Here is a 27,826-nt window from a genome sequence, read left to right as displayed (position 1 = left end):
GGGGAGAGATTGACTGCCTTGTTTCTGTCTCTCTCCTGTCTCTTCCCACAGGTGTAGATGTTCTGCAGCAGCTGGGCCTTACAGGCAACAAAGAGCGAGGCTCCTCAGGGGAGGCTGTCCTTCCATTATCCTCCCCTTCACCACCTCCTCAGGGTGCCCTTGTTTCAGATGCTGGGGTTATTCTCCAGAAGTCTGCGTACATCGAAGGCTCCACCTCCAGGCTCCTCCTTGCTGAGATTGGAGAGGAGTTCACCGTTGTTGTTAGCCTAAGCTCCTGGCGAGCGAACAATGCTTTTCTTTTCAGCGTTAAGGACGGCAAAAGCAAACTGCAGTTTGGTATTCAGCTTTTGCCACAGAAGGTGGTGGTTTACACTGCTGAGAAGACGTCTGTATACTTTAAGTACAATGTGCACGACGGGCAGTGGCATTCCTTTGCCATTGGTGTCCGTCCACGGTCCGTGTCCTTCCACGCGGACTGCGGGGACGTGCATTACAGCGAAGAGACTCTGTCCAGGCCTCAGAAGCTGGATTCTGATGGTCTGTTCACCTTAGGAAGGATGAACTTGAAAGCTGTCCAGTTTGAAGGTGTGATATGCCAGCTGGACATCTACCCCTCAGCGCAGGCAGCCGCTCATTATTGCGACTATGTTAAAAAGCAGTGCCGTCTGGCCGATACCTATCGATCGTCTTCACCACCCCCGATCACATCACCACGTGGCTCTTTAGCCTCAAACCGCCCCCTTCCAGAATCCCAGATCAGGCCGACGGTTCCATCGGACTCCTGGACACAGACAATCACTACCCAGCCAGGATCTGCCTCTACCCCTAGCTTTGAGACCTATGTAACGCACCACCCGCGTTTAAAACCCACGTCGTCTTTGATGCCTGATCTGAGAGCCAGCCCCGAGACGTCAACGCTGCTGCAGCGGCTCAGGGCACTGGCAGGCGACTCTTCCACCAAGCCTGTCACTGTGCAGACAACGTTGGGCATCAAACTCAGGAGTACAACTGCCTCGGCAGGTCCCCGTGGTCCTGAGGGGGACCCGTCTGAGAATAACACAGAGAATGAGCATCTCCTTGGGAATCCCAGTGCCACAGATAACACCTCTTCCCCGATCTCTCCAGAGAGACAGAGCCAAATTAAGGAGGGTCTAAAAAATAGCAGCAGGCCTCTACAGCCCACGGATGAACTGATGGAGGTGCAGTTGAAAGTCAACACTACTCTCTATCGTGAGAACCAATACCAAGTGGACAACTCTGAGGAGCACAGTTATGAAAAAGCCTATGATGTTGACATGGGAAATTACGACTATGGCTATGAAGAAGGAGACTATTCCTTCTATTATGATGGGCTCCCAGGGCCGAAAGGAGAACCAGGTCCACCGGTGAGTACTCTTTGTCACATCTGTATGCAGTTCCTTGGAGATATACTTATATATTCAATCACTTTGCCACTGCAAGTCCGTGCAAAATGTACAAAAACACTGCAAATTAGAATTCAAGAAATGAGTGCTAATTTATAGCCATATGACTGCTTTGACTGGTCTTACATGTGGCTGAGGGGAGGACGCTTTTTGGCAGCATTGCATATTGATTTAGAAGCAGGGAGATAGCTTGTCCAAGTATTTTTTATTTTTTTCATGTACCAACAGGTGGTTAAAATAACACATGTCATTCTTCTGAAATACTGCCAGTGGCTTGTGCTGTGATGTGAGTGAGGGTAGGGTAATTTACAGCTGTGCTGGAGCTCAGGTTTGCATGGCCTGGTTACACATGAGAAAACTATCAAACAATGCAACATCAACAAGTAGTGAGACGTTACTGACAGAAAGTCTATAATCACCGCGTTGCGTTGGCTTTGACTGCGCATACCATACATACAGCACATACAAGACGACTATTGTGTCATCAGAGATTCAGATCTTTTCCTCAACATTTTCATGATGGGAATAAGTCACGGAGTTGTGATTTTTGAGAATGTGAAGTATGCCAGCTTATCTAGGAAAATCTCACGGTAAATTCTATGAAATGAATGCCATACATTAAGCAACGCGTGCCATATATTAAAAACACAAATCAGAGGAAAATGCCTGAACTCCGTGTGTTTATGTGCTCCAATGCAATTAATGTCTGTGTCATCTCAATAAGCGAATACCACATTATGACATTCACCAATCAGTTATGTGAAAAAAAGTTCTTGGAATAGGCTACAATGAAGATGTTACTTATTGCAAATGTAGTCTACGAAGCCAGCACTGTGAATCTATTCTCAGCATATATCTAATCTGAGCAAGGCTCTTTGAATCTTGACCATTTGAAATGTCAAGCACTTGGCACATCAAGAATGGTGAATGGATCATAATTCTGGATGCTTTCAGTTCCATATATATATATATATATATATATATATATATATATACCATGAGCTCCATAATGTTTGGGTCAAAGACTTTTTTTCTTTTTGGCTCCACAATTTTTTATATTTGCATTCAAACTTTTTTTTCATGTGGTTAATGCAAAAAAAAAATGCTTTTATTAAAGGGTATTTTTTGTTGAGATAGCAGTACTGTATATTTGGGATCATTATCCAATGAGGTTGGAGGCATTTGCTTGAACTTGAGCAGGTAAGATGCCTCTGTACACCCTGTTCATTCCCCTGCTATTAGCAGTCACATCATCAATGAAGACAAGTGAATCAGTGTCTGTGGGAGAAATACATGCCCAAGTCATAACATGGATCTTGGGCAGTTCCTTTTGGCCTCCACACTTTACGCTTGCCATCACTCTGATACAAGTAAATCTTGGCCTGATCTGTCTGCAAGAACTTTTTCCCAAACTCATCAGGCTCTTTTTGGTACTTCTTCACTCACTGAAACTGGCCATCCTGGTTTTGCAGCTAACTAGTGGTTTGCATCTTGCAGTAAAACCTCTTTAGTTCTGTTTGTGAAATCACTGGTGCATCCACGCCCTGCCTCCTGGAGAGTGTTTATGATCTGTCAGACAGGTGTTTCTTCATTATGATGACAATTCTTCAGTCGTAATCTTTACCCTTTACAAGGGTTGTTGGTGACAGTTTTTACTTTTCTTATTCTGCCCTGTGAAGAGTTATATGAATGAATAAACCATTGTTATTGAAGCTCACTTTGTCCCATCTGAGCAAGGAATGAGTAACTCAGGCTGTGCAGGAGTTCCCCTCCAGATGTTAGGCCAGTTTCACAACGCACAAAATAGTGTAGCGCGCACTACCATTGGTCAGTACCTCAGAAAAAGTCAGGGAGGGGGAGGGTATGGCCTTATTTTACTTTGAGGTCACAGATGGACAGTGTGCAAAACAAACAATACTGTTGTTTTTGTTTGCAACAGGGTTTTAATTGAGGGTGAATTATGACATTTTACTTTATTTGGAAAGACAAAAATCACAACCACAAAAAAGTAATTGTACATTTTCACCACAGATAGGCTAGTTTTAGTGCTCCCTGGAATTTTAGTAGTTTATCTATTTTTGTTTTCCAAACTTCCATCCAAAATTGTGTTTCTTCCGAATAGTTTGTATACTCATTTGGCCAGTTGGTACTAAACTGTGCACTAGGGCCACAATGATGTAACAGAGGACTTCTGTTTTATTTTCTGTTGAAATATTTTTCAAATGTTTTCAGCCATTCTCTTCCCCTGAGATGTACTGGTGACTTTTATTCATTTTGTTTGGTTAAATTGCTTAAAATACATATAAAAAGACTGACAACAGCACAAATACATTTTTAAAATCCAGTCCTCCGTTGTTCTTTACAAATATAAACAAACTAGGTAAACCTATTGCCCTAATACCAGTTTTTATCTGGCTGCAGTATGCAGGGTAGTAGGCTATACTTTTCTTCCATCAGCAGCCAGTATTGCCTATGGTCAATTAATTACTGCAATTAAATACTCAAGTGCTTAATCAAAGTAATTAAAATATATGTACTTAGTTATTTTTAGCTTTATTGTGATACTTTCTGAGACTACCTTGTTTTCATTAGGATTCAAGGTAGACTTTAGTCAACAAGGGATGCAGAGTTGAGGGAATGACAGGAGAATGTTGAATTGTCAGCAGTGCGCAGCGCAGGTGGTGCGGTGGATAGTACTGTAGCCTCACAGCACGAAGGTCTCAGGTTTGAATACCGGCCTGGCCCTTTCTGTGGAGAGTTTGCATGTTCTCCCAGTGTCCATGTGGGTTTCCTCCAGGTACTCCCACAGTACAAAGACATGATTGATTGGAAACTCTAGAGTAAATGACTCAAAAATGAGTGAATGTTGTGGGTGCGCACTGCGATTGATTGGCGTCCAATCCAGGGTGCGTTCCCGTCTCTCATCCAATGCATGCTGGGATAGGCTCCAGGCCCCCCTGCAACCCTGACCAGGAATAAGTGGGTTAGATGATGATAGATAATGGTTGTAATAGAAGGCTGTTCCTAAATAGGCAAACTGAAAAAATATGAGCTATCACTGAAAAAGACTGCCTAACAATGATCTTTAATTACGTGAACCATCAAAGAACAATTAACTTTTGTATTTGTTAGTAAAATGTGCATGTAGTCTGACCTGTCTTGGATTTGGCTGCCTGTTTGGGCCTCTGGGAGTTAGTTATTTAAGAAAACAGTGGATTACTTTCCAGTTCATCTGGCTATTTTCTTTTATTCATTAACTAGCAAGCCAATGCAATTTTGAGATTGGCGTATGTCTCAAGCTTAGAATTTGTGGGAAGATTTGTTTAATTGAAGTAATAAAAATCATCATCAAACAATCAATCAGATTCAGCTCTTTTGGCATGTTCTCTGGTTCTCATGTATCCTTCTTGTGAAATCCACAGTTTACAACAAATCAGAACAAATACTTAAGTTAACTGTGCCGAACAAGAACTACATGTATGACAGAGTACTGTTTAAAATATTACATAGTGGTATTTCACTGAGGTTATGTGGCATATTCCACACAATTATTTCCAAGTATTTCACACAGTGGATTCATAATTCAGGTAGTGTAATTCTGTATTGTAATGTGCTGAATGACGATTAATTCAGTGCTGCATAGGGTCCTGTACCACACTTCATTCTGGCTCAAGCATTCTGTCATACTTTGCAGTACCACATAATAATGAACCAGTTTTTTCTTCCACTGAATACACTTTTCTCACCTCAAGACACTCAAGGCTCTCAAGAGACTGTGTTTTTTATGCCAAGTTAACCTTGTAGGAATGATACCATACGTAAAATCAGAATGGCACTTAGTGTAATTTGAGTATTCAGTCAGTGATAAAAAGCTAGCTAAAACATACAGTATAGGCTAAGTGGGATTAGCTAGCAAGAGCTGTACAGTACTTCTCAACCATTGGTCACAGACCACATGGGGGCCTCAGAGAACTGCAATATGACATGGAATATTTGAAAAAAATACAAAATACTCCAATCACAAAAAACACAATAAAAATGACAATTTGACTAAATAAATCCACACTGTACTGTTACATACGATATGTCTATAAAATAATAGTCAAATCTAATTTTATAAAGTGTATAGCTCTGGTCCATTGCTCCTATTGGTCTAAGCCGCGTGTCATGAACCCATACTGCAATCATGGACAATCTGCAATACAGATGAAGAATTGTCCAGTCACCTGCCATGCCCATTCCTTCAATGATTGCACCTTAACTGAAGGGTGATATTTGGATTTGGATTGGTTTTATATAGCCAGCCAGCTAGCTAATGCATTTTCGGAAGTTTGCCCTCTACCTCGATAGCTGGCATTCACAAGCCAGTCAGGCAAGTAAAGGGATTCTATAGCTGAAACCAAATGGTAAACTGCTAACCACAGTAACAGTCAAGCAGTGTAATGGCACTAGTAACAGCAAGCAGTTTTTGTTCAATATATAGCTATGTGTTTGAAAGAAGGCACTTTTGCTGAAAACGCTGAAGCAAGAAGCTGCAACTTCAGCTGTGCTTTGTCATTTATGGGCTGTTGTTTTATCAATGCTTTTTGCATTAAACTACACTTCAAGTCTCAATGCACTTGTCAAATTTCGTTCCCCTTATATGTAGGAAGCCAAATGCGTTTTTTGAATTACTTTGGAAATGTTTGCCATAAAATATATTGCGAGTGGGATGTACCACAATTTTATATGTTCAGATTGATTTTGTGATATCTTAATAATGATTTTTGCAGCCGCTATTATATTACAGTGTACTATAAGCTGAATACATCTGTGCTGCTGAATTGAAGTACGCCTGACATGAGTAATGGGTGCAATCTAATTATAAGAAAACATCAATGGCACACTATTGTAAGATGAATGTCAGGTATTTAACCCAGAACCATAATAAATATTATTTCTATAAAGGTCATAAAAATTAGGCACTTGTCAAAATGGGGGTAAGCCTGCAAGGCTGAATTTCACTGACTAGTTGAAATGAATCAACATATGCAGCGCACAGGCTACATTACCACCCGAACGAAAGTCCGTAACATAATTTGTAATATGAAATATAAATTACTGGCATATGAAGTAGGATTAAACTCAGACTGGCCTTTTTCTCAAGATTTATTTCTGTTGTTTTATCTCTTCTGGGTCCCTCTCTGTGGTCGATTCTGGCATGGTGAGTCTGGGCTCCTGAAGGGGCGCTCAATGCAAACAAGATCAGAGATACAAAGTGAAGAAAAGTAAGCAAAGGCACTGAACGACATCAGCTGCCGTTAGCCGTTATTTTTTTAGGCCCATTTCAGTGCAAGCTATTTCATTCCTGCGTATTCAGAATGAAAACCAAATTTAAAGCGGTGTTGCTAATCATAATAAACCGGTGAAAACACAGTTTAACGCTGCGTTAATTTTATCGATGGCGTTCACAGCCTCAGTTACAGTACAAGTGCACCTCTGGCAGGGATGGAAGTCCATTTTAGGGCCATTGGCCCAGTCAGCTGTATCTCGTTAACAGTTTATGCTCAGCGCAAAGCTGTGATTACTACAATATTTTCAAAAATCTTTGACATCACCCAACTATGGACTGAGTCACTGAACTCACTGTCTTACTGTACAAGGACATTGCAATGATAAAACTGCTAAACTGGTCATGGCTTGCACAAATTATCAAATTAATCATGTGATGATTTCGCCCTATGAATAGAAGTCGTCATGTTTTCAGTAGTTTCTTGTTGATAACTTTGGATTGCTCCTCAGATAAAGGGCTATTTTTGTTTAATTTGTAGCATGGAGTTTTAATCTCCAGCAGTAAAGAACTCAACATAAGGTTGCTGAATAAAGGTTATAGTTCCAAAAAGTCAATCAAATCATGCATCATATGCAAAAATACCTGTGTTCTTTCAAGGGAACGATATGGTTTATGGAGTGTTATAATATTACAGCTAAAAAAGTGCACTGCTCAGCACCCTATCAGTACAGTGTGCAGGCTGTATGTGCTGAACTAAGTTGCTTAATTTATGGAGCAGGGTTTCAGATCCAGGGTATTTTATTATAAAAATGCACAAAAGCTTTCATCATTGTACAAAGCCTGGAACTGTTTCAACTCAGCATCATGCCAGGAGTCTTGGCCACCGTTTACTCAATGACATCAGCCATTGAACATTTAGTGTTCTTTACAGCCAAAATCCACTATCAAAATGAATGCTTTCAGGGTTAACGGACTGTTTCAATGGATTGCAGTGTCTTTCAGTAATGAAAACTTACCTTTCCCCATTCTGCTGCGGGTGGTTCTCTGAAACCATCGTTTCCTGTTGGGAAATCAATTAATACAGTTGCGGTGTGAACACGTCCGATGGTGAAATAGTTGTGTAGGGATTTTGGGACCTCCAGAAGTTATGATTACATATCATGCTTTCCCCACATCCTCTCACTGAATCTCTTGGAATATGCAACTGAGGATTATTCTGTGTATGGCCTTTGGGGAGAAACTTAGATTAATGCATGCCTTTCCATTTGGAAAATGCATTTATTCCTTAAAATATACAAGATGGGTGGTGTCAGATTCACTGCAGACTGAAACACGATATATTGCTGTTACTGAGTTATTCTGGAAACAAGAAAAAAGCATGGTGGTTCTTTAGGCCATAGATGTTGGTTGCTGTTTTGGAAACACAAGAGGTCGTCCTTTGGTGGTGTCATTTTTTTTCCATGCTCGGAAAAGTGTCAGACCACACGTGCCATGGAAGAGAATACCTGTAACAGTCAGTTTCAGTACAAGTTCAGTTTGTTTCCCTGTCAGTGCCTGAGCCTCTTTTCTCTCTTTCTCTCTGTCGCTTGAAGGGTCCAGCAGGTCCCCCTGGCATGCCTGGGCCTTTTGGAAGAAGAGGACCTCGAGTAAGTATGGTGTTTTAATGACTTGTTTTATGTGCACCTACGTGCTGAGTGTTGTTCAGTCTTGTTTCCTCCCTCCCGTTTTACTGATCATCCACACCCTAGCCCACATTACATCCATCGATTGTTTTCTATTCTCCAATTTCAACCTGTGGCTGTTTTGTGCTACTATTGATGTTGGACACAGGCTAGTTTTTAGTTCAACTACTGTAAAATACAATGTGAAGGAAAGTAATAAGAATTATTATATTATATTGGATATCTGTTCATTTTTATAGGCTTACCTGTAGTGGATTTCATAGTCATATCAGCTGCTGTTATTGGAGTGGTATATGGGGTGACTAAATCGAAATATGAGTCAGGATTTGACATCAGCATCAGCCTGCTATTTTTGTGTAAGAAGAGACCAAGAGCCCTATTTTGAGGAAGCAAGTTGACAAGCACAGCTGGGCAAGCACCGGTGCAGATGAAAAGAGGAGTGCCCAAATCTATTTAGACATTTTAGCAATGCTTGGCAGCTGGCCAAGGATGTGTTGAGGTTGTGACCACAGACTGGAAAATCAAGATGCTTTTCACATCTCCTTTAAATGAAGTGTCCATGTTTCCTGATGTTTCTACAGATAAAAATGAACAAAATTAACCTGTGAGGGAACATTTTTGACAAAGGTCATGATTATAATATAGTTATAATGAAGCATTTGGGCCACACAGGGATAATGACAATTGAAGAAATGGATTTACATTCATCAGTAGTGTTTTGTGCAATTTCGTTGTGTTTATTTCAAGTTGAAAAGGAAAAATCCTTCCTAGATGGAACCTGAATGTCTCTCAGGCCTATATCTTATCTGTCTACAAGATGCCCTGGAAAGACTCTGTGTCCTGGTAACACCATGTAACTTTGCATTTGTATTTGTCTTCGAGGCCACTGCTTTGTGTGCTGTATTGGACTTCAGAGAGAACAGCTGTATGATGATAGCACACCAAGTTCTACCCAGTTAAATAATATGACCTATTATTTTATTGTGCCCTCCTTTGAGGGCTATACCAAACAAAAACATTGCAGGGCTTTCCAGAGGGTTCTGGCACCGCCAAACAGCTGTGAGAATTTATCTTTTTCATTTTTTAAATAACCTTTAGAGACATGATGCAACTTGAATGCAGTTTTCCTTCCTCTTTGTAGTTGCAAAGTATCTGGCAGGAAGCCTCAAGTAGGAAGCAGTCTCCAGATAAGCTGTGGAGAAGTCATATGTTCTGAATATCGTAATTCACTGCACATTGATGCAGGTCTGTAGCTTCATGGAAAATGAATGGGATGAATGGATGGTGAAGGACATGGGTGGGGCAGGTGGGGCCAAATTTCAGACTCCTCTCTGCCACACCTTCCCAGAATGCCCTATCCCACAGTAGAGTGTTTTTAAAGAAAACCACATTACGAACGTCTGTTTGCAAAAAAGAAATTTAAAAAAATGTTTGTGAAAGGCTCTCCTGAGGGAGAGAAAGAGGTAGAGTAAGGACAGCCCCACTACCTGTTTCTGTGAAGATCCCATATGGTCCTCCCCACTACACACACTCTTCAGGGACATGTGTAACAGCTAGTGTGTCCAGTGAGTCAGAAAGAGAATGTGGTGGAGCCAGCCAAGGAAATGGTGTAATTCATTGCTACCTTTGCAGTCGATGCCAACCGCTGTTTATTGGTGGATATTTTGAAATGATTGGGCATTGCGTCTTGTGGATTTCAGGGGTGACTGTGAAAAAAAGGTGTATAAAGCAGCATGGAGGCAGATGTGGGATGTCTTGCTTCCAAACCCCTGCATTCCTGCAAGGAGAACAAGCTTTTGGCTCAAACATGACACAACACAATATAAAGAAGCATTTAATTCATCTCACTTCTTCTTTACTTTCAGATGGGAAAAATGGCCAAACACACAAATGCACACACTCTCTCCCTGTTTCTATAATTTTTGTGTCTCCCACTGAGACAAAATATATAAAACACCTGTATTGATGTTCTTAATATGCAGTGTCTTTGTCTATATCCAAACAATGTAAGGTAAAATTGTTTTTTTTTGTCTTAATAGAAATATTGTGTCGCTATTCTAATGCATGCTGTCCTTTCTTGTATTGTTTGTAGGGCCTATCTGGTCCCCCCGGAAACCCTGGCCTACCTGGTCTACCTGGGCCCAAGGTGAGTCTGACACATGCCAGATCAGCTCCTATGCCTGGGGCATCCCAGAATGTTCATGTGAATTTCAACATCATGTGTAACCCTGGATTAATTAGCTAATTAACTGTATGCACCATCACTGGTTATCTCCCAGATGAGGCCACATTAGCACGTTTCATATAGGGTCACAACAACAGTCTTAACTTGAAAATTATTGTTATTATTTTTATTATTATTGACGTCCACCTCTGCTGTACAAACATAATTCAGTTTTGTCCTTGCAAATTTCAGCAGTGCAGTCAGAAATTTGAACCTCAGAGTTATGGCCTGGTTGGTTAGCTGATAGGAGTATGAAACTGGATGTAGTACAAGTAATTATACATTATCAAGCTCCTTATTAAGCATCAGTATGCAATTACAAAAACCTTAAAACTCTGTGAAGATTAGACTTAAGGCCATGTCTTAGCACTATTTCTAAGAATATTAATCAGAAAGTCAACAGCGTTTCTTGTAACATAAAAGTCTAAAGATAGCAAGCTTTCTACATTCTGTAACCATTGACTCTAATAAATGCGTGGCTAAGGGAGGGCTCAGTTCTGTTTCGAGGTTATGATGAAACAGACCGATCCCATTTCCAGCATTGCCATGTTGGGAATAAGAGAATGTTTAGGGTGGACGGTGCCCCAGGGCGATGACGAAGGCCTTTCATAAGCTGTAAGATGCTGACGGACGAGGGGAAAAAGCTCTTGTCTGCCATTTGATGAAGTCGTCGCCAAAGTAAAATGGAGAAAACACCTGGGCACTGTGTGCCTTTGGCTGCAAGCCGTGGGCGTCCCTGAAAAAACGTGATCGCCAAAGGGACTCACACCGCTTAAAGCAAACATGCTTAATAAATGACAAGTTGTCATTTATTAAGCTGCACTCGTTATGTGCATTCCTCACCCAAAGCATTAGAGAAGAGGAAGGCTTTTCCTTTATTCAGCTACCACAAATGTGCCTTGTAAGACTTAATTAATGGCACTCTTATGAAATGGTGCATATGGCATATGGCACATAATTAATGGCACTCTTATATGCATGCTTTTTTGTACTGTACTGTACTATGTCCTGTTTGCTGAATTTTGGTTGATGCAAGTAATCATGTTTTCACTTTTAAATGTCCCTCCTGAATATAATGTGGTGCAATGTAAACTGCAGTTTCACCCAGAAGCCACAGTGTGGTTGGCTGTGACCTGTTTCTCCTGGGTTGTAGAAATGTCTTGCTTTCATGAATGAAATGATACTAATTGCAGCTGAGAGCTGGTTTTGTGTCTAAAAACTAGCGTGCCCTGGGAAACGTTCACATCGGCTCCTGACCTGAACTCCCTTTTGTGTGTGTATCACCCATGAGGAAACCAGTAAATGTGCTTTTATATTTAGGAAAGTTTGGTTTAAGGAAAGGGGTTAAGTGACGAAAGCATTCTCAAAGGAAGAGTAGACTTGGTTTTTTGCCTAGTTCTCAATGGACGTTTTGCAGTTGTTGATGTATTATTTTTACTTGAATGGAAAATTGAAAAGCATCAACATTGTACAGCTCTATTTGGGATTAAATTGTCTCTCATTATAACATTAGTCTAATCCTTCAGTGTGTTGACTGATTTAATACTCTAGAAATCTCAGCAAGGCTATGACGACTATGCACTACTGATGTATTTGGTATGACTTTTACATGCTTTAAGGGCATTTCAATGAGATGGAGTTTTATCGCCATTTCTTACCTGAAGCCTCTTTCACACATACTTTTCGGATATGAATTCTAACATTGATTTATTTGAAATGTGCAGATATTAATCTAGGGTGATATGCCTGTAGTGTCTTCAGTTGCTCTAAGGCTTCAGTTAAGCTTGTGGATCTTCCTCTGTCCTCATGTTTTTTTCTCTCATCTAAAAAGATATGATCTGTACACCGGGTGTGCTGTATTAACAATGTCAGGTTCTGAAGTATGCTGCTATAGAGCTTTCCCAATCCATACGCACAGTCGCACACATACATGTGCACAACAGCACTTGAATGCATGCACACACCCACACACACAGAGACAGACAGACACACACATGTACACACACGCACATACACACACGCACAAGCATGCTAATATGCACGCACACTCCCACACACAGTCAGACACATATACATACACACACACACATACACACACACACAGACGCACACACACACGTACACACACGCACACGAACAAGTATGCTAACATACACGCACGCACAAACCTGCAGGGGATTGAAGGTACTCTGACATCAACCAATGTGTCAGACTCAATTATCCTTGTAAAATGAGGAACCTTTATGAGCACTGTAATATTTTTGGCACACAGTGCTGGTTCATTTACTACATACCTCTAAGTAGTGCAGTTTTTCAGTTGGGGTCCTGTTTTATTTCTTCCCTTTCCTTCAAAGGAGAGCGGCACCTGTACAGGCAGTTTATGACCTGACTGTGCTTACCTCACTGTGTTTTATGTTAGGTGTAAAATACAAATGGGATGAACAAAAAGATTTAGTTCACCAAAAAGGTATTTTGTGCTGGAATTCCTAATGACATACCTGTAATAAATTCTACCATAATTGATTGATTCACACCTGGCTTTTTAAAGTGACCTTGAACTTTGCAATAGGCTTTGATGATCTGAGGTAATTACATTTTGTCTTACTTTCTTACGTTATATACATTTTGCAAATCGTATTACACAGCTGGTTAAAGAATGGTTGTGGTGAAGAGCCTAGCTCCAGGCCATAACAGCGGCATCCCACCTGCATTCTGAACCTTTCACTTTTAGGTCTGCAGTCCTGCGATTTAGCCGCTACACCTAAATCATATTTATCACATGTTGCCATGCTTAGCTGTGTTAGTTTAACCTTATTTGCTTTAAACATCCTGTCCTATATACACATAAAAATTGTGATCTCATGCACTGTTATGATCAATGGAAATGGGACTCTTTAGACGTTTTTGTATGAAAGGATAAGCTCCATAATACTTAGATTCCCGTTCAGAATATTGCAGATTAGATTTTGTTCAGACATACCATATGCATTCATTTTGATATCAATGTGATTTTAGAGTACTGAGACTAACTGATTATCATACCATTATACAGTTGTCTTTATGAAGCTCTTTTCATTTTCCTTATATTTTATTTGGAGATTCAAAACAGCATTCCTTAGTTCATCATTGTACACGTTTCTTCACAGACTTCATACTATATGTCGTGTATTACAGTGAAAATTGACAGTAGACTTTATTGGCCAAAAGTGAGAAGATTCTTGCGATTTGTCAGGTTAACGCTTTGAGATTGCATGTACAAGGTAATTCCCTCCAGCCACGTGAAAAAAAAGAAGCAGTTGTCTGTTCTCGTTTGTATGGAGGTTGAACCCATAGTTAAATGGCTCCCAGGTATGCTGACCTGTGTACTTGAAGGAAGGTCAGATATGCCAAGACAAGGGATTCACCTGGATCTCTCTTACATTTTTGGTGTGTTAAATCACAAAAGATAGCATTGTAGAGGAGTGCTGATGAGTCATCTGCCCTCTGATTGATGCCAAATGCATTATGAAGTCAGGGAAAGACAGAGAGCTCTTTGCTTTGTTATTCTAAGTCCTTTGTGAAATCCTGAAAGCTTGAATCAGGACAGAAGAGAGGAAAACTGTCGGATGTGGTGAAAGCCTCAATTAACAACAGTTAAAGAATAATGTGAAGTGTCATGATGAAATGGAACTAAAAACAGCAAACACAGCCCCACACATTGTAAACATTTCCTAGCTCCAAAGGATCTGCTGGAACCTATTTATGCATTTATTTCCAATCTCGTGCTTTGTGTGAGTTGTTTAAAGGAGTCTTAAACTGAATAATTTGAGTGTAACCAGCCGCAGTGAATTGACAGTCACAGGGATCACAAAACCTGGAATGGGACTTAATACCTATAACAGCTAAAACATTGGATACAGCTATCAGCTGTGATGTGATGGCAAAGGACTGGCAGAAAGTGCAGTAGAGAAGGCAAGGAGATAAACATCAGATGCCAGAACAGAAGAAAAATGTGTCACTGGAACATGTCTGTAGTCCTGGCAATGGTGCATTGGTTAACATATGAAGAAGAGAAAAAAAAATAGAACGAAATATGGTTGCCAGGCTACCATCTAAATCCTAAATGCAGATAAATGAATTACAAGTTGTCTTGTTAAACTTTCATGCATGGTTTCCTAATATTTTCTTAAAGTATTTTAGAAGAATTTTGGAAAATAATATCTGGGCAGTCCAATCTGCAACCAGTCAAAAATACACTGTGGGGATTATGAAATTCTCTGTGTCGCAATTTTAGAAATGTGTTATGCTCTGTGGAATGTCTCTTTAGTGTTGTTTTATCATATATGTGGTGGGCTTAGTGTGTAGTGTTGCGTAGTTTGTGATATATGCCCCACTGTGTAGCATTGCTTAGTTTGTAATGTATGTCCCACTGTGTAGTGTTGCTTAGTTTGTAATATATGACCATGTTTGTAGTGTTGCTCAGTATGTAATTTATGGTCCTGTGTGCAGTCTTGTTCCCTGGCATACTCTTGGACTGCCTGTGTTTCTGAATGGAATAATCTACATCCTGTCTTTAGTTGAACTTCATCTTTATTTTTCTAATATTTTAGGAAATACAGTATAGTTCCAATAAATCTTTTGTAACACCTTGCTATAATACTACATTACACACATTACATTTACATTTTATACATTTAGCCGGCAGTTTTATCCAAGAAAATGTACACAGAATACATTCTCTTTATATACAAACAAATTACACAGCTGAGTACCTTGCTCAAGGGTATAATCACAGTGCTCCAGTTGGGGCACAAACCTACAACCTTGGAGTTGCAAGCCCAGTTTGCTGACCATTGTACTACGCTGCTGCCTTTTACAGCAATACAGTCCTTTATTTCTGCTGTATAGAAATGATATTCCGATAGCTACCAATACAAAAAAGTTTCCCTTTTATGGAAATAAATAGCGCTGTAAATAAATAATTGAAGTCAACACTATGTGTCAACAGGTATTTGATGCCATCTAGCTACCAAATTTTGAGGGCATAGCCTCAGGTTTTATGTCTTCAGCTTTTGACCTCTATGCATTGCAGCATTGATCTTAGAATGGAGGGGGTCGGTGATTTTTTAAGGCAGCCACATAAGAATTTCAGTAGCATAAGAATTTCTGTTGACATACCACACATCTGTTTTTTAAGAAATACTACCTCAAATACTACCTTTCATTCATGTGTGATGCACAGCAGCCAGTGGCATTAAAGCTTAATGATATGTGGGAAAGATAATCGCAGAACTGACGTGTGCGTTTGTCATTATCAGAGCATCCAAACCAATGTTAAAGTAAATATACAAATAAAATTGTATGAAATGTAGTCTAATATGTGTCTGTCACACAGCGCATGTGTGTGGGGTTTGGAGACATCCACGGCGGACCGGATTTGTCTATTCTGTGTATAAAATAGTAAATAACAATATATTGTCCTATACTACAAGCATTCTGATCTTAAACTTACATCTTATTTATACCTGACCAGGTTTGGTGCCTTGAAAGGTAGAAACTGTGGGTAATTATGCCCCTACTGGTTATCAGTTGTAATAACTCTAGGAAAAATCCAAATGAAACCAACATTTGTGTAAGAATAGAAACTACCCAATAATATTTTGAAGCATGTCTTAACATAATAACCATTTTAAATTAAATTAAAAATTTATAATGATTAAAATATTTTGGGTAGTGTTACATAATTTTGTAGCCACTTTTGGCCATTAACCTGAAATAAACATTTGCTGACAGTTCTTTTTATATAGTGCCGTATTTTGTCTAGCCTGTTTACTCATCACGGTAGTGCTTTGGGCTCACCGCTTTTTTTTGTTTTTTTGTTTCAACGGCAGAAGAGTATAATCTTGCCTTGGAGTTATTGTGAGCCACACTGAAGCAATCTATGGGCAGGATCCAGTCCGTGGGCTGCATTTTCCACCCACTGCCTTTGAATTTTGTAGCTATGACCTCAATTTGAAGATATACAGTAGATATGCAACTGATGATTTCTTTTTGTGACTGAAAAAGAAATAGTCCTGGATGTTATCATTTGAAATCTATAAGCAAATGCTAACTACATTCATGCAGAGAAATCGTCATAGTACTCATTATTTCGATATGACAGTCTTCACGTCTATGCGGTGATCAGTAGATGGTGTAAAGGAAATGGGATAGATGGCACGAGGCCAGAAAATTCAGCTTTGGGCTAATGTATAAATCATGATAAAATCCATCTACATATATTAGTGACTGATATGATCGTTGCATTGGTATCGAAGTTTGTAAAATATGTTCATGGATTTGTTCCTGCACTCATTATTTTCAAAATCACAAAGCTGTGGTATGAAATCATAAAGCTGCAGGCTTGTAACTCGATGCTCATGAATTGTGGTGACCGTGACAAAAATATCTTGCCTACCAGTTATTAAGTATGGGAAAACTGATATGAATGTGACCCCAGTGGGACAGCTCCTGGAGAGCACAGTTAGTTGCCATCCTGCCACTGGCCTCCCACATGCCATGCAAAAGTCGTTGCTCATATGTAGGCCATTATAATAGGTAATGACCTCATGAATCCATTTGTATTAGGGCTCCAAGGGTGATCCAGGACTGTCTCCGGGCCAGGCCCCATCTGGCGTAAAGGTAAAGAGATGGGCTGGTGGATGGCTACCCAGCATGCCCTTACTCTACCCTGATATCCTGTTTTAATCTTCGCGTCTTCGCACCCGCTCGCTGGCATCCCCGTAATCCTTCTCAGATGGGGTGGGCGTGGCATACCGCTGAGCCTCGGCTGTCCTTGCTGCATGTCTATCATTGCTGCCCCACGGCTTCGTCGCATTTCTCACGATTCTTGGCAGCCAGCCCTTTAAGATTACTGGCTCTCCTATCACTACTTGGCAGATCTATAGCTGGCTGTCTCCTCATGTTCTTGTCTGCTGGGAATTAAGCTGCTTCTTCACACCTTTATTCTAACTTCAGTGCATGTCACATGGTACCAGGAAAGTGCAGAAGACGATGGGATTTTCTGACTTTTTTTTTTCATCTGTTCTAGGGTGATCCAGGTCTTCCAGGTCCACCTGGTCCAACAGGATTCCCAGGCTCCCCGGTAATATAAACTGCAAATCTGCCAGCAAATACACATTCAATAGGAGCTGTATGAGAGCATAAGCATGGCAGGATTTTCAGTCAGCACACAGGTAGTACAGGCCAGGTATGAAGAAATGGCAGGAGTTGGCCATTAGGAGGCACTATAAGCAAGAGGCCCCAGAGTCAAGCCCTCAGCTCCACCGTCCCGTTCATCCTAGAATTGTCAAATTTAGTACAGTGGTGTATCTCTTCATGCTTAACATTTTTGCCTCTAGGACCCAAACGTTCCTCCTATAATTTTTGCCCGCCATTTTGAATTTTTAAAATAACTTCAAAAGACAACTTCTCATGAACCGTAAGCCGGAATTATGCCAGATTTGGTATGTGTTGTCAGTGGATGTGTCTGAACATAGTTTGTGAAAAAGTAAGTTTTTTAATGAGGCAATAAATGAATGCAGCATTAATTAAATGACTTTCACACATGTTTTCCATAAATTTCTACTGTCAGTTGAAGTCTAAAAGCCTTCAAAGATTACAAAATGGCAGCCATTTCAGTTTGTGGCTGGAATCTTTATATTGTTCACAAAACTTTCCTCCTCAGCACTTCTGTGCATTTTGTCCTGAAGTTGTGACACTTGGTACATAGGTTTATCTCCTAATAATTGACATTTTTGCCCAAACATCTTTGGATCCCCTCCATTTGCCACTTTAATGGTATCCGGCTCGTTGCTGACCATGCAGCTATATTTTATCTTAAATTTAGAACCTTCAACCCTCATTTCTTACACGTTTGTATTTGCTGAACAGTTGTAGCATCCTGGTGTTCTGTCATTCTGAAAGCAGCAAGTTGTTTCTATACTGCAATGAGACCACTACTCCAGCATAGGGGGGTGTCAGGTGATAATGTAGCATTTTAAAAGAAACACATTCAACGGAAGGTTGCACTACTGATGGTAGAACCCGGTTAGTGCATTCTCACAAAATGGCAAGTGGATCTAACCTTTCCCAAAGATAGATGCTTATTTTTCCTTTTTGCTTTGATTTGTATTTGTGTTATAAACAATATACTGATTTTCATTTAGCTTTTTATTTGAGGCATTTTGACATTTGCTTTTTAACAACAGAGAAGATACAGCTCAGAAACAACTAGAGGGCCTTTTTATTTTTTTAGCTGGACCGCAACAGCGGGGCCAGCCCTATAAATGCAAATGTCTGTGACTGAGTGACTGAGTGAGTGATGAGGTTACACCGCGCATGTCTGTGACTGAGTGACTGACTGATGAAGTTACACCATTGGTCGGCCAGTTTGGTCCAGCCATATACTAGGTTTTGACCTGGTCTTGCAGTATATCTCTATCTCACAGACGTTTCTCTGATAGTACTGTAATAGTCCACATCTTATTACCCAACTAGAGAGTTCAAAATATTTGTAGTAGCTATAGCTAATATCAAGTCAATAAGCTGTTTGTTCCCAGTGGGTCTCTTCTGAAGAAATTAATGATGTGGCCTGTCTTACACAGGCCTTTGTTTCCAACAAGTTTGTTATGATGATTGTAAGAGGACACTCAAATTCTAGGAAGAGCTTTACTCAGAAGAAAAAACTAATGTAAATCTGACCATGGATTTCTCAGCCCTGAACATCTGTTGCAGATATAAAAGCAGGTGGGAACTGTTGGAAATCAAGTAAACCGGCTACATACAGAAGTAAAGGGGCTTACCTTCATCCCAAGGAGCAAGTTCTGATTAGTTCCCTGACAGTGCAGAATAAATTGGATTTTCTGGAAAAATCAGTTCAGATTCATATTGAAATCAAAATATAGAGCTATTTTCAAAAGATACTGTAGTTTTTTGATAGTTTCATTGTTGTGTATCTGAACTTTCTAATGCTTTTGACAATGCCATTTGGTCATTATCCAGCTTTTGAAATTCTGGAAATATTAAAATTGTTCCTGTTATCGCTTTCCAGGTTGAAATTTAAGTGATAAACAATACAGTGCCTGTACTTTATTTTCTTTACTTTTATAAAACTTTGATTATTAATTAGACACAAATAAAAACCTTTATTCAAACTCAAGAGAAACTCTACAATTATGCCCCATAAGATGAAAGGTCTCCATTTCAATCTAGTGCAACTAACTGCATCAGAAAACAATTCATCAGTCGTTCTTTAAAGAAATTGTAATACCCGTAATACACAGCTGATTTTGCTCTTCTGTACAGTACTAATTGCAGGCATAGCACCCCCTATTGGCAGATTAAGAACACCTGCTGTATTAAGTTTTACATTAAAATAATTGTTTTTACAGGATGAGACTTTTTTATATTTTTATGTGTTATTTTATTCCACTTACCTGCATCATGATATTTCGGTCCTTGTCAGCAGCCTGTGGAAATAGGTAGCTAAAAGGTTTGACTCCTTTCCAAGTATTTGCAGGGAAATAACTGCAAACAGCTTGTTTCTTAAGACAGGTGGCCTGTGTGCTACTTGACCCCATGCGGCTTTGGGGGAGGCCTCCTGAGAGGATTAGAGACGCACGGGGTGTCCTAAGAGGGAGTCAGAGTGCATTTCGGTAGACCCGCTTTTTTCTCTCACCCCCCTCCTGAGATCCCATGTGACCCCATAGCACTCTGAAGCTTTTGAACAGGTAATGTAAAGCAGATTATGTTTTCTGCTTGAGTGATCCTTTCTCATTGTTGTTACTTGTAGGGTCTCAAGGGGTATCCTGGACCACCAGGTCTGCCAGGAGAACAGGTAGGATGCTGCAACTTCCTGGTGATATCATGGCTCATATGAGTCTGAGAAATCTGCACTTTGACTTGTACTTTGTAGGTCACTTATAGTCCTCCACCAGCTATATCACAACAAACAGGTTTTGTGATGATGTATTTGACATGTGAAAATACATTTGATATTTCTTGCATAGAACACCATTTTCCATTAGGCACTGTGATTGCTTCAGCTCCTGGTGACAGGTTGCCCCAAGCACAAACATAAATGGGTACTGTTTATCTACAATGGTAAGAGGACTTGACATGGATTGACTGAAAGTGGAGTAGGCCCAGCCAGGAGCCAGAGGTCAAACACTGCCCTTTCCTTATTCCCGGGCTGGCAGTGCCACCTAATGTCAGGGCCAAGTCTAGTGCTTCCACACTTTCAGCCCCTTTTCTCTGTCCCAATTCAGGGCATTCCAGGACTCCCGGGCATGGCTGGGGCAGCAGGTTACCCTGGCAGGCAGGTGCAGTGACTATTCTCCGGACCTTTTCCCTCACGGGGTCTCCCTCAGTGTACAGCGTCCTGAATCCCTGTCTTTTACTAAACCCCACATGTGCAACATCCTATCTACTAAAAATGCATAGCAAGGTTAAGAACAGAAGCCTGAATACATATGAAATTTGATTGACTTTCAAAGTCTGAACATGAGAGCATATTTAAGTACAACATGTATTCAACACATACTTCACCATTCATTTTCCATGGAAACTCTTGTCGACTCCTTCCATTTTCATTCTCAAAGAGATTATTTATTCGATAATTTGCTCCTAACTTATTAGGCCCTAACTTTTTTGTTGAATGTGAATCGATGTGCGCTGTCCTGCATTAACTTTGTGCTGAGTAAAGTATAACAATGCATTGTCCTCATGAACGGCTCTCTGTTACAGGGGTTGGCTGGGCCAGAAGGTAACCCAGGTCCTAAAGGTGTGCGAGTAAGTAAAGAAAACACAGGCTTAAAACGTGCTCAAAGTCCTCTGTTCTCCGTGCGCCTTAAAAGTGAATATTTAATTTCCTGAAAGGATTAGACAGTGACAGGCCTGGGTTTGTGTGAGGGCCAGCTCTGGGTCTGTGTTCTTAACAAAGCGCAGGCTCCACGCTCCGCAATGCTCTGCTCTCCCGGAAGAGGCATGGGGGGTTGGGTTCTGGGCCTGGGCTGAGGGGAGAGAGAGAGAGGGGGAGCGAGGGGGGGGGAGAGGAGAGTGAGAATGAGAATGAGAGAGAGAGAGAAACACAGAGAGGGAGAGCAAGACAGAGAGAGAGAGAGAGAAAGGGAGAGCAAGACAGAGGGAGAGTGAGAGAGAGAGAAAGCGAGAGAGCGAGAGAGATAGAGTGTGAAAGCGAGAGAGAGAGAGAGAGAGAGAGAGAGCACAAGATTCAGAAAATGTGCTGCCTTGAGCGCAGCTGGATTCCTTGCATAACACACCCTGACAGGCAAGAAGGCCTTCACAACGCATATCATTATCTGGCTAATTGTTGGAAAAGGAGGTTGAGGGAAGCTTGGTAGACATATACACAGTGTGAGTTTAGTTGATCACTGAGCGCTAGGGAGGCAAAGGAAGCCTCAAAGGGTGTGAGAGGATAATACATGGGAGAAACAAAGAGGGAGTAAGTGAAAAACAGAGCAAAGAAGAGGGAACAAAAGTAATGAGAGAGAAGAGGGTTTACAAAAGAGACAAGTATGGGGGGTGGGGCTTCAGGGGAAGGGCTATGTTGCTATGTGCTATTATGGTGCACCTCCCAAGTCATGTCTTACATTTTGAAATGCTGATCATCTCTGGTACAAAGGAAAGAAAACAGGCTATAAAAAGCTGGTTTTCTTTTTTTTTTTTTTTTAGCAGTCTGGTCTTTCATTCCTCTCTGTGTATGTGTCCAATAACTTCCCAAACCTTCTGGTACTGTATCTGTGACATGACACTCAAATGTCATAGACTAAACTGTCCTAAATAAAAAATAATGTGCATATATGTTCTATAACAATGCATTTTTTATTACATGAATTTACTAGCCTTTCCAAGTAGCAGTATGCAATGCAGTAGAGATAGAATGGGGGGTTAGAGAGAGCAGAGATCAGAGAGTAATGATTTAGCAGTTTCTCGTATTTCTTTTTTCATACTTCAGTGAATGGACATATGATTCTAGTTAACCAGAAACCAAAATAGCAGATACCTGCTGCCTTCCAGACTGCTGCCCATGTAGATTATTAGAACAGCTTTTGTGTCTTGTGCTCTTAAGCACAAAGACACTTTATGAGGAGGATAGTTTCTCTACTGCATGAGGTAATGGCTAACCTTCTGACGTAGATCATTTAGTGAGTGTCAGATGAATGTAGATGGATATCTTGTTTTGTGAACTGTGAGCAGTAGAACCTACACACACATCAAACTCCACAAACTTGTTAGAAAGTTGTGGGTTTCATATTCATTGTTATTTAAAAATGCATATGTAGTCTACTTGTTAGTAATCAGAGAGAAAGATAGAGTGAGTGATAGAGTGTGTACTTGAGTAAGTGAGTGAGTGAGTGAGTGTGAGAGTGTGAGAGTGAGTGAGTGAGTGAGTGAGTGAGTGAGTGAGTGAGTGAGTGAGTGAGTGAGTGAGTGAGTGAGTGAGTGAGTGAGTGAGTGAGTGAGTGAGTGAGTGAGTGAGTGAGTGAGTGAGTGAGTGAGTGAGTGAGAGCTTCCCCCTATATTGGATCGGCCTGTGAATGAAGTATTGTCCCCAGGGCAGATCTTACAAATGAGAGCAATACTGTATATTTTTCTCAGAAAAAAGTCATGGTACCTGAGGTAATTGTTGCAGAATACAGTAGTAAGCCATCTGGCAGGAATGCTGCCATATTTCTACAGATTTAGCTTTTTTCATTTTAAAGTACCCCCAGGATTGTCCAAAACAGAACTGTGCAGAACATCTTGAGTTTCAAATAGTTATGTTCAAAACGTTTTCCAAAATGCAAAAAGAGCATGTTTGTATTCCCAAATGTCAGCACACCTGCTGATAAAAATAAATAAAATAAATACATTTACTAAATAAGGAGCCCTGACTGAGAAGAACCTTGGTGGGAGTAAAGGTACATTTTTAGAAAGTGTGGAGCGGATATTTAATGTTGCCTTTGCATAATGTCGTGTTTGTGTCTGTGTTTCAGGGCTTCATTGGGCCTCCGGGTGTGGCCGGACCACCTGGGCTGGAAGGGGAGAGAGTAAGTCACATGACTCTGACTTTGAAGTGCTTTAAGTATAGGTCTCAGTATAAAATAAAACACTTGACGGACAGGGGATAGACAGCAGCGAGGTTGTTGTGTGTACACATTTAAATGACTAAGGACCACTGCTCCTAGTTTTTACCTGGAACATTCTCTATCCTAACTCTGGAGGGGAAGTGTGTTATCAGACTGTGTTGAGTTCATTGCCCACTTTACTTTGTGACCAGGCTTGTTTTAAAAGGAAGTGCATTCAGTTCAGTCCAGAAATACATTCACATTCTGATGGAGTTCACTGTACCCTAGCAAATGGCAGCTATGACCTCTAACAGCACTATAATAAACTACTGAGCTGCTTTTTATGGCGTAGGAAAGGCAGACATTCCCCAGGCGATATGGGAGCAGTTGTTTCCATGCTCTGTTCTCTCCAGTATTCCAAATAGACTCTGCCTTCATCAAGAAGAAACTCGTACATTTAACCAGCGCTGTATACATTACATTACTTTACATTTATTTAGCAGACGCTTTTTTTCCAAAGCGACGTACAATAGTGAACATTACTCTGACCTAACTTATGCCAAGCCAAACTAGGGAGAAGAACAAGCTAAAATATTAGGAGTTCTGAAAAAGGTTTGGAAGGAAACAACTTAGCACAAGGGAATAAGAAATATTTTGTTTTAATTGTAATGCTCAACTTGCCACTTCACTGCTGGTCTTTATTGCTGCCTCTACTTGTGTTTCTGAAAAAAAAAAAGCTTCACCAACAAATTATACGGGAGCATGTCCATACAGTATTCTGCCATGTGCTCTGTATTTTCCTGTGGGAGACAACCCTTACGCAACAAAAATATATTTTCCCTGTATATCTAGTGTATTCAAATTATTTTTGTGACAGTAGAATCTGTTTTACCAGTACTGACATACCAGTCACATCAAGACTGACTTGTAAAGAACAAAACTTGAAATGTACATTGTAATTTGTACTGAGAAATATATTGGATAACACAGTAGAACCTCAGAGATATTAACTTCCAGTAAAACACAGTACCATTGTTTTTGCTTAGAAGCAGTTTACATAACAGGTTATATGAAAAACAGAGAAATTTGTCTACCTCAGAAACTCACTTTGCCTTTTCCCTTTCCCTCTTGTTCACAGGGCATTCCTGGACCCACTGGGAAGAAAGGCCCTAAAGGAAGACAGGTACGGAATTGCCGCTGAATTGGTGGACATGTCACTCAGGCAAACCGTATTAATCAACTGTCAATAACGCTTGTCAAGTTTAAGGAAAAGCAAATTGCATTTAGAAAATTCTTCATTTGGCATCCATCATTTTCACTCATGATAATGGGGGTAAATACCGGTCACAATATTACACAACCCTGTAAGTGTATGTGTAGCACTCTTTAAATGAGGTTTAGTTTACTGTAAGGTCACCATAGGCTATCTGGATAGGTTAAAAGGCATCTGTACAACAAGTCATAACACTCATTTGTATGTTATATGTATGCATATTGTGTACATGACTAGTACAGTACTTATACGTGTTTTGTTTAAACTGTTTAAACTTGGAAAGTGCTAGCACTCTTAAGAAAAACAAAACAAGTGCCAGCAAGGTACCCGGTCAATTCTACAGTGCATTGCAGTGCCAAATGCAATGCACTGTAGAATTGACCGGGTGCCTTGCTGGCACTTGTTTTTTTTCTTGCCTGGAGTTCTGTGTTGAATTTTCTCTGCATTGAAACTTTGGCAATGTTGACAGATAGATGGAAGATATTCAAATACCTGTAGAAATTACCTCATAAGATTACACAACAGGTGGACTCAACAACTTGACATGTACAGACCAATGGTTGCATAACTACAGGCTGATTCCTTTGTTAGCTAATCCTATTGTCCATTCATCTTTGTCTAAAAGGATCAGTTGATGGCACAAAGAGATGCAAATCACGAAGACACAAAGCTAAACACCGAGTACCACTGAGCACTACATTTATCAGTTGCTAGTAATAATGTACTGGTTTTGCTACTCAGGGTGTTGTTGGTGACATTGGTGAAAGGGGACCTCCTGGACCAGATGGCGACCAAGTAAGTCTTCTCTTTTTCTGACAACTAAAACATGAAACATAGGCTGGACAGATTATTTGTGACTCTCTCACACCTAGGCTGTTCTCTCTTGCCATCTCTCTAAAACAAAGTGTGATGAGCATTAGCAGTGTGTTCCTCCTTTGGCTGTCTATTTTTCTGACTCAAGACTTTAGAAGCAGCTGGCTGCTTTAGATTACGAAGGCTGAATACTATTCTGTCAGTCCAAAGATATGACTTCCAGCACATTCTGACTAACCTGTCAGGATGGGCTATTATGGCCTGGAGTTGAGTTGGCATGGAAAAACCTGGAAGTATATTTCAGATAATGTTTGTCAACTTTTAATTTTAAAATCTTTGCTTTGGAGTTTTAGTGACTGCTATATGTAAGCCAGAGGACACAATAAATCAAGCCACATTGACTAATGTGCCAGCTGTTGTTATTGAAAGCTAGCCTTGAATGCCTTGAATGTGCTCGTCTGGAGCATCAGAAGGCAAAGAGCCATGCGAAATGGCGTGTGAGGACATAGCTGTCCCAGATGTCACTGTCTTTCTGACCATGTCCCGCACTCATAGCGTTGCTTGGCGTTCCACAGGGGCCGATTGGCGGAACTGGCAGTGGTGGATTTCCTGGTCTGAGGGTGAGTATAGCTGCCTGCCCACGTCACACCTGACACCACCCCAGGGCTGTTCTGGACTCTATTTGAACGGTTGTTCTCAGTCTGACTTTGCTTTTTATTTTCATTGATTATAGATCTGCACTCTACTGAGTGCACTCTCCTAGTTAAACTATGAAATTTGTTTGGCACTGAGGATGTTTCACCGATATACTTGGTATATGCAATAGATTTATTATTCTTGTGTGCTTGTGAGCATTACACTGTGTGTGAGCAATCGGAAAGTGTGGCATTTGATGCACTTTAAAGCTTGGCAGACATTCAAACTATGAGAGATCCTCATAGGCCAGAGATCTGAAGATAAGCCAGTTACTAAGACTTCCCTGGCACTCTGACTTGGAACATAAAGGGAGAGAGACAAATTGGGCTATTCTCTCTATTCTGGCATCAGGACAGGCTTACATGTCATTAAATGCACTAGACCTTCTCTCTGATGTGATTCCTGTATCCATAGCACAGTAGTGTGACCTCTACAGCCTTAAAATCTGACACTACCCAATAAACCATGCCCTGCTGGAGTTATATTGTCCCTTAATGAGACCATAGGTGTAATTTGCCCTGTTGTCTTTGCGCTGGTGTCAGGTGCATCTACAGCATATGTGAAGATCCATAACTCAGTTGAGTGGACTGGCTGTGTGATTTGGTTGTTTTTCTTCACCAAAATATTTCTCAAGCAGCAATAAGTCTGGCAGTGTTTGGAAGCTTTGTCTGTACACATTCGCATAACGGAAATGAACATGGACTATTTCTGAGTTTCCACAAATTGATGCCATTTGTTATCTTCAGTAATTACAAGGAAATCCCAAGAAAATATGCAGTCAGTCTCCAGCAACAGCTGCTAGTATAATTCTCAAAGTTACAGATGTTTGTGGGTAGCAAACTTTACCCCAGTCTAGCATGTCAATTCATATTTGTGGGTTACTGCCATCTTGCACAGATTCAGTAAACAAGATGACAGTGGAAAATAGGGTGACATTAGTTCACAGAGCAAAAAGGGACAATAGCCACCAGATACAATGTTTTTAATTAATTCCCTGGCATTTATCTTTGTCCTTTGTGAATTTTTTCCATTAACAGCAATATGCATACAAACACGTATAAATTTACATTCCGGAGATTAATTGTCAATCCTTTAATGTTCTTGGCTACATCTTTCCGGGGAAACCATTTTGTATCTTTTTACATTAACTGTAGTGGTTTGACCAATGCGATCTGTTGTTCATAAGAGATTTCATGGTGGAGCAGAACCAGAGCTCGTTGTGCTGCAATGAAAAGCACATGTCCCATTGATGTGAAGGGAAACCCAGCGAAGCACTTATTTACAGTGAAAGTTTCCCAAAGGGACCCTTTCAAATTCCAAGCGGATATTTTTATGTACCATGCAAGGAACCGGT

The 27,826-nt window shown here is 40.5% G+C and overlaps 1 protein-coding gene across 3 annotated transcripts in view; it reads left to right on the top strand.

Moving 5' to 3' along the window:
- LOC135253764 (collagen alpha-1(XXIV) chain) overlaps nucleotides 1-27,826 on the top strand; it is an 86,904-nt gene that overhangs the window by 10,054 nt on the left and 49,024 nt on the right. For 2 of the 3 annotated variants that reach the window (XR_010329684.1, XM_064333484.1), the window contains exons 3-14: nucleotides 52-1,385; nucleotides 8,289-8,342; nucleotides 10,471-10,524; nucleotides 17,209-17,262; nucleotides 17,672-17,725; nucleotides 20,414-20,458; nucleotides 20,889-20,942; nucleotides 21,367-21,411; nucleotides 23,619-23,672; nucleotides 24,829-24,873; nucleotides 25,705-25,758; nucleotides 26,352-26,396. Coding sequence is in view for 2 of the 3 variants with exons in the window: in XM_064333484.1 (XP_064189554.1) it covers nucleotides 52-1,385; nucleotides 8,289-8,342; nucleotides 10,471-10,524; nucleotides 17,209-17,262; nucleotides 17,672-17,725; nucleotides 20,414-20,458; nucleotides 20,889-20,942; nucleotides 21,367-21,411; nucleotides 23,619-23,672; nucleotides 24,829-24,873; nucleotides 25,705-25,758; nucleotides 26,352-26,396 (1,892 nt within the window). In the remaining variant the exon portion in view is untranslated. The remainder of the gene's footprint in view (nucleotides 1-51; nucleotides 1,386-8,288; nucleotides 8,343-10,470; nucleotides 10,525-17,208; nucleotides 17,263-17,671; nucleotides 17,726-20,413; nucleotides 20,459-20,888; nucleotides 20,943-21,366; nucleotides 21,412-23,618; nucleotides 23,673-24,828; nucleotides 24,874-25,704; nucleotides 25,759-26,351; nucleotides 26,397-27,826) is intronic. The other variant, XM_064333485.1, reaches the window with a different exon arrangement.

The sequence above is a fragment of the Anguilla rostrata genome, chromosome 4 (assembly GCF_018555375.3).
Source record: "Anguilla rostrata isolate EN2019 chromosome 4, ASM1855537v3, whole genome shotgun sequence".
Classification (NCBI taxonomy): domain Eukaryota; kingdom Metazoa; phylum Chordata; class Actinopteri; order Anguilliformes; family Anguillidae; genus Anguilla; species Anguilla rostrata.
This window is presented reverse-complemented; position numbering and strand designations above follow the sequence as displayed.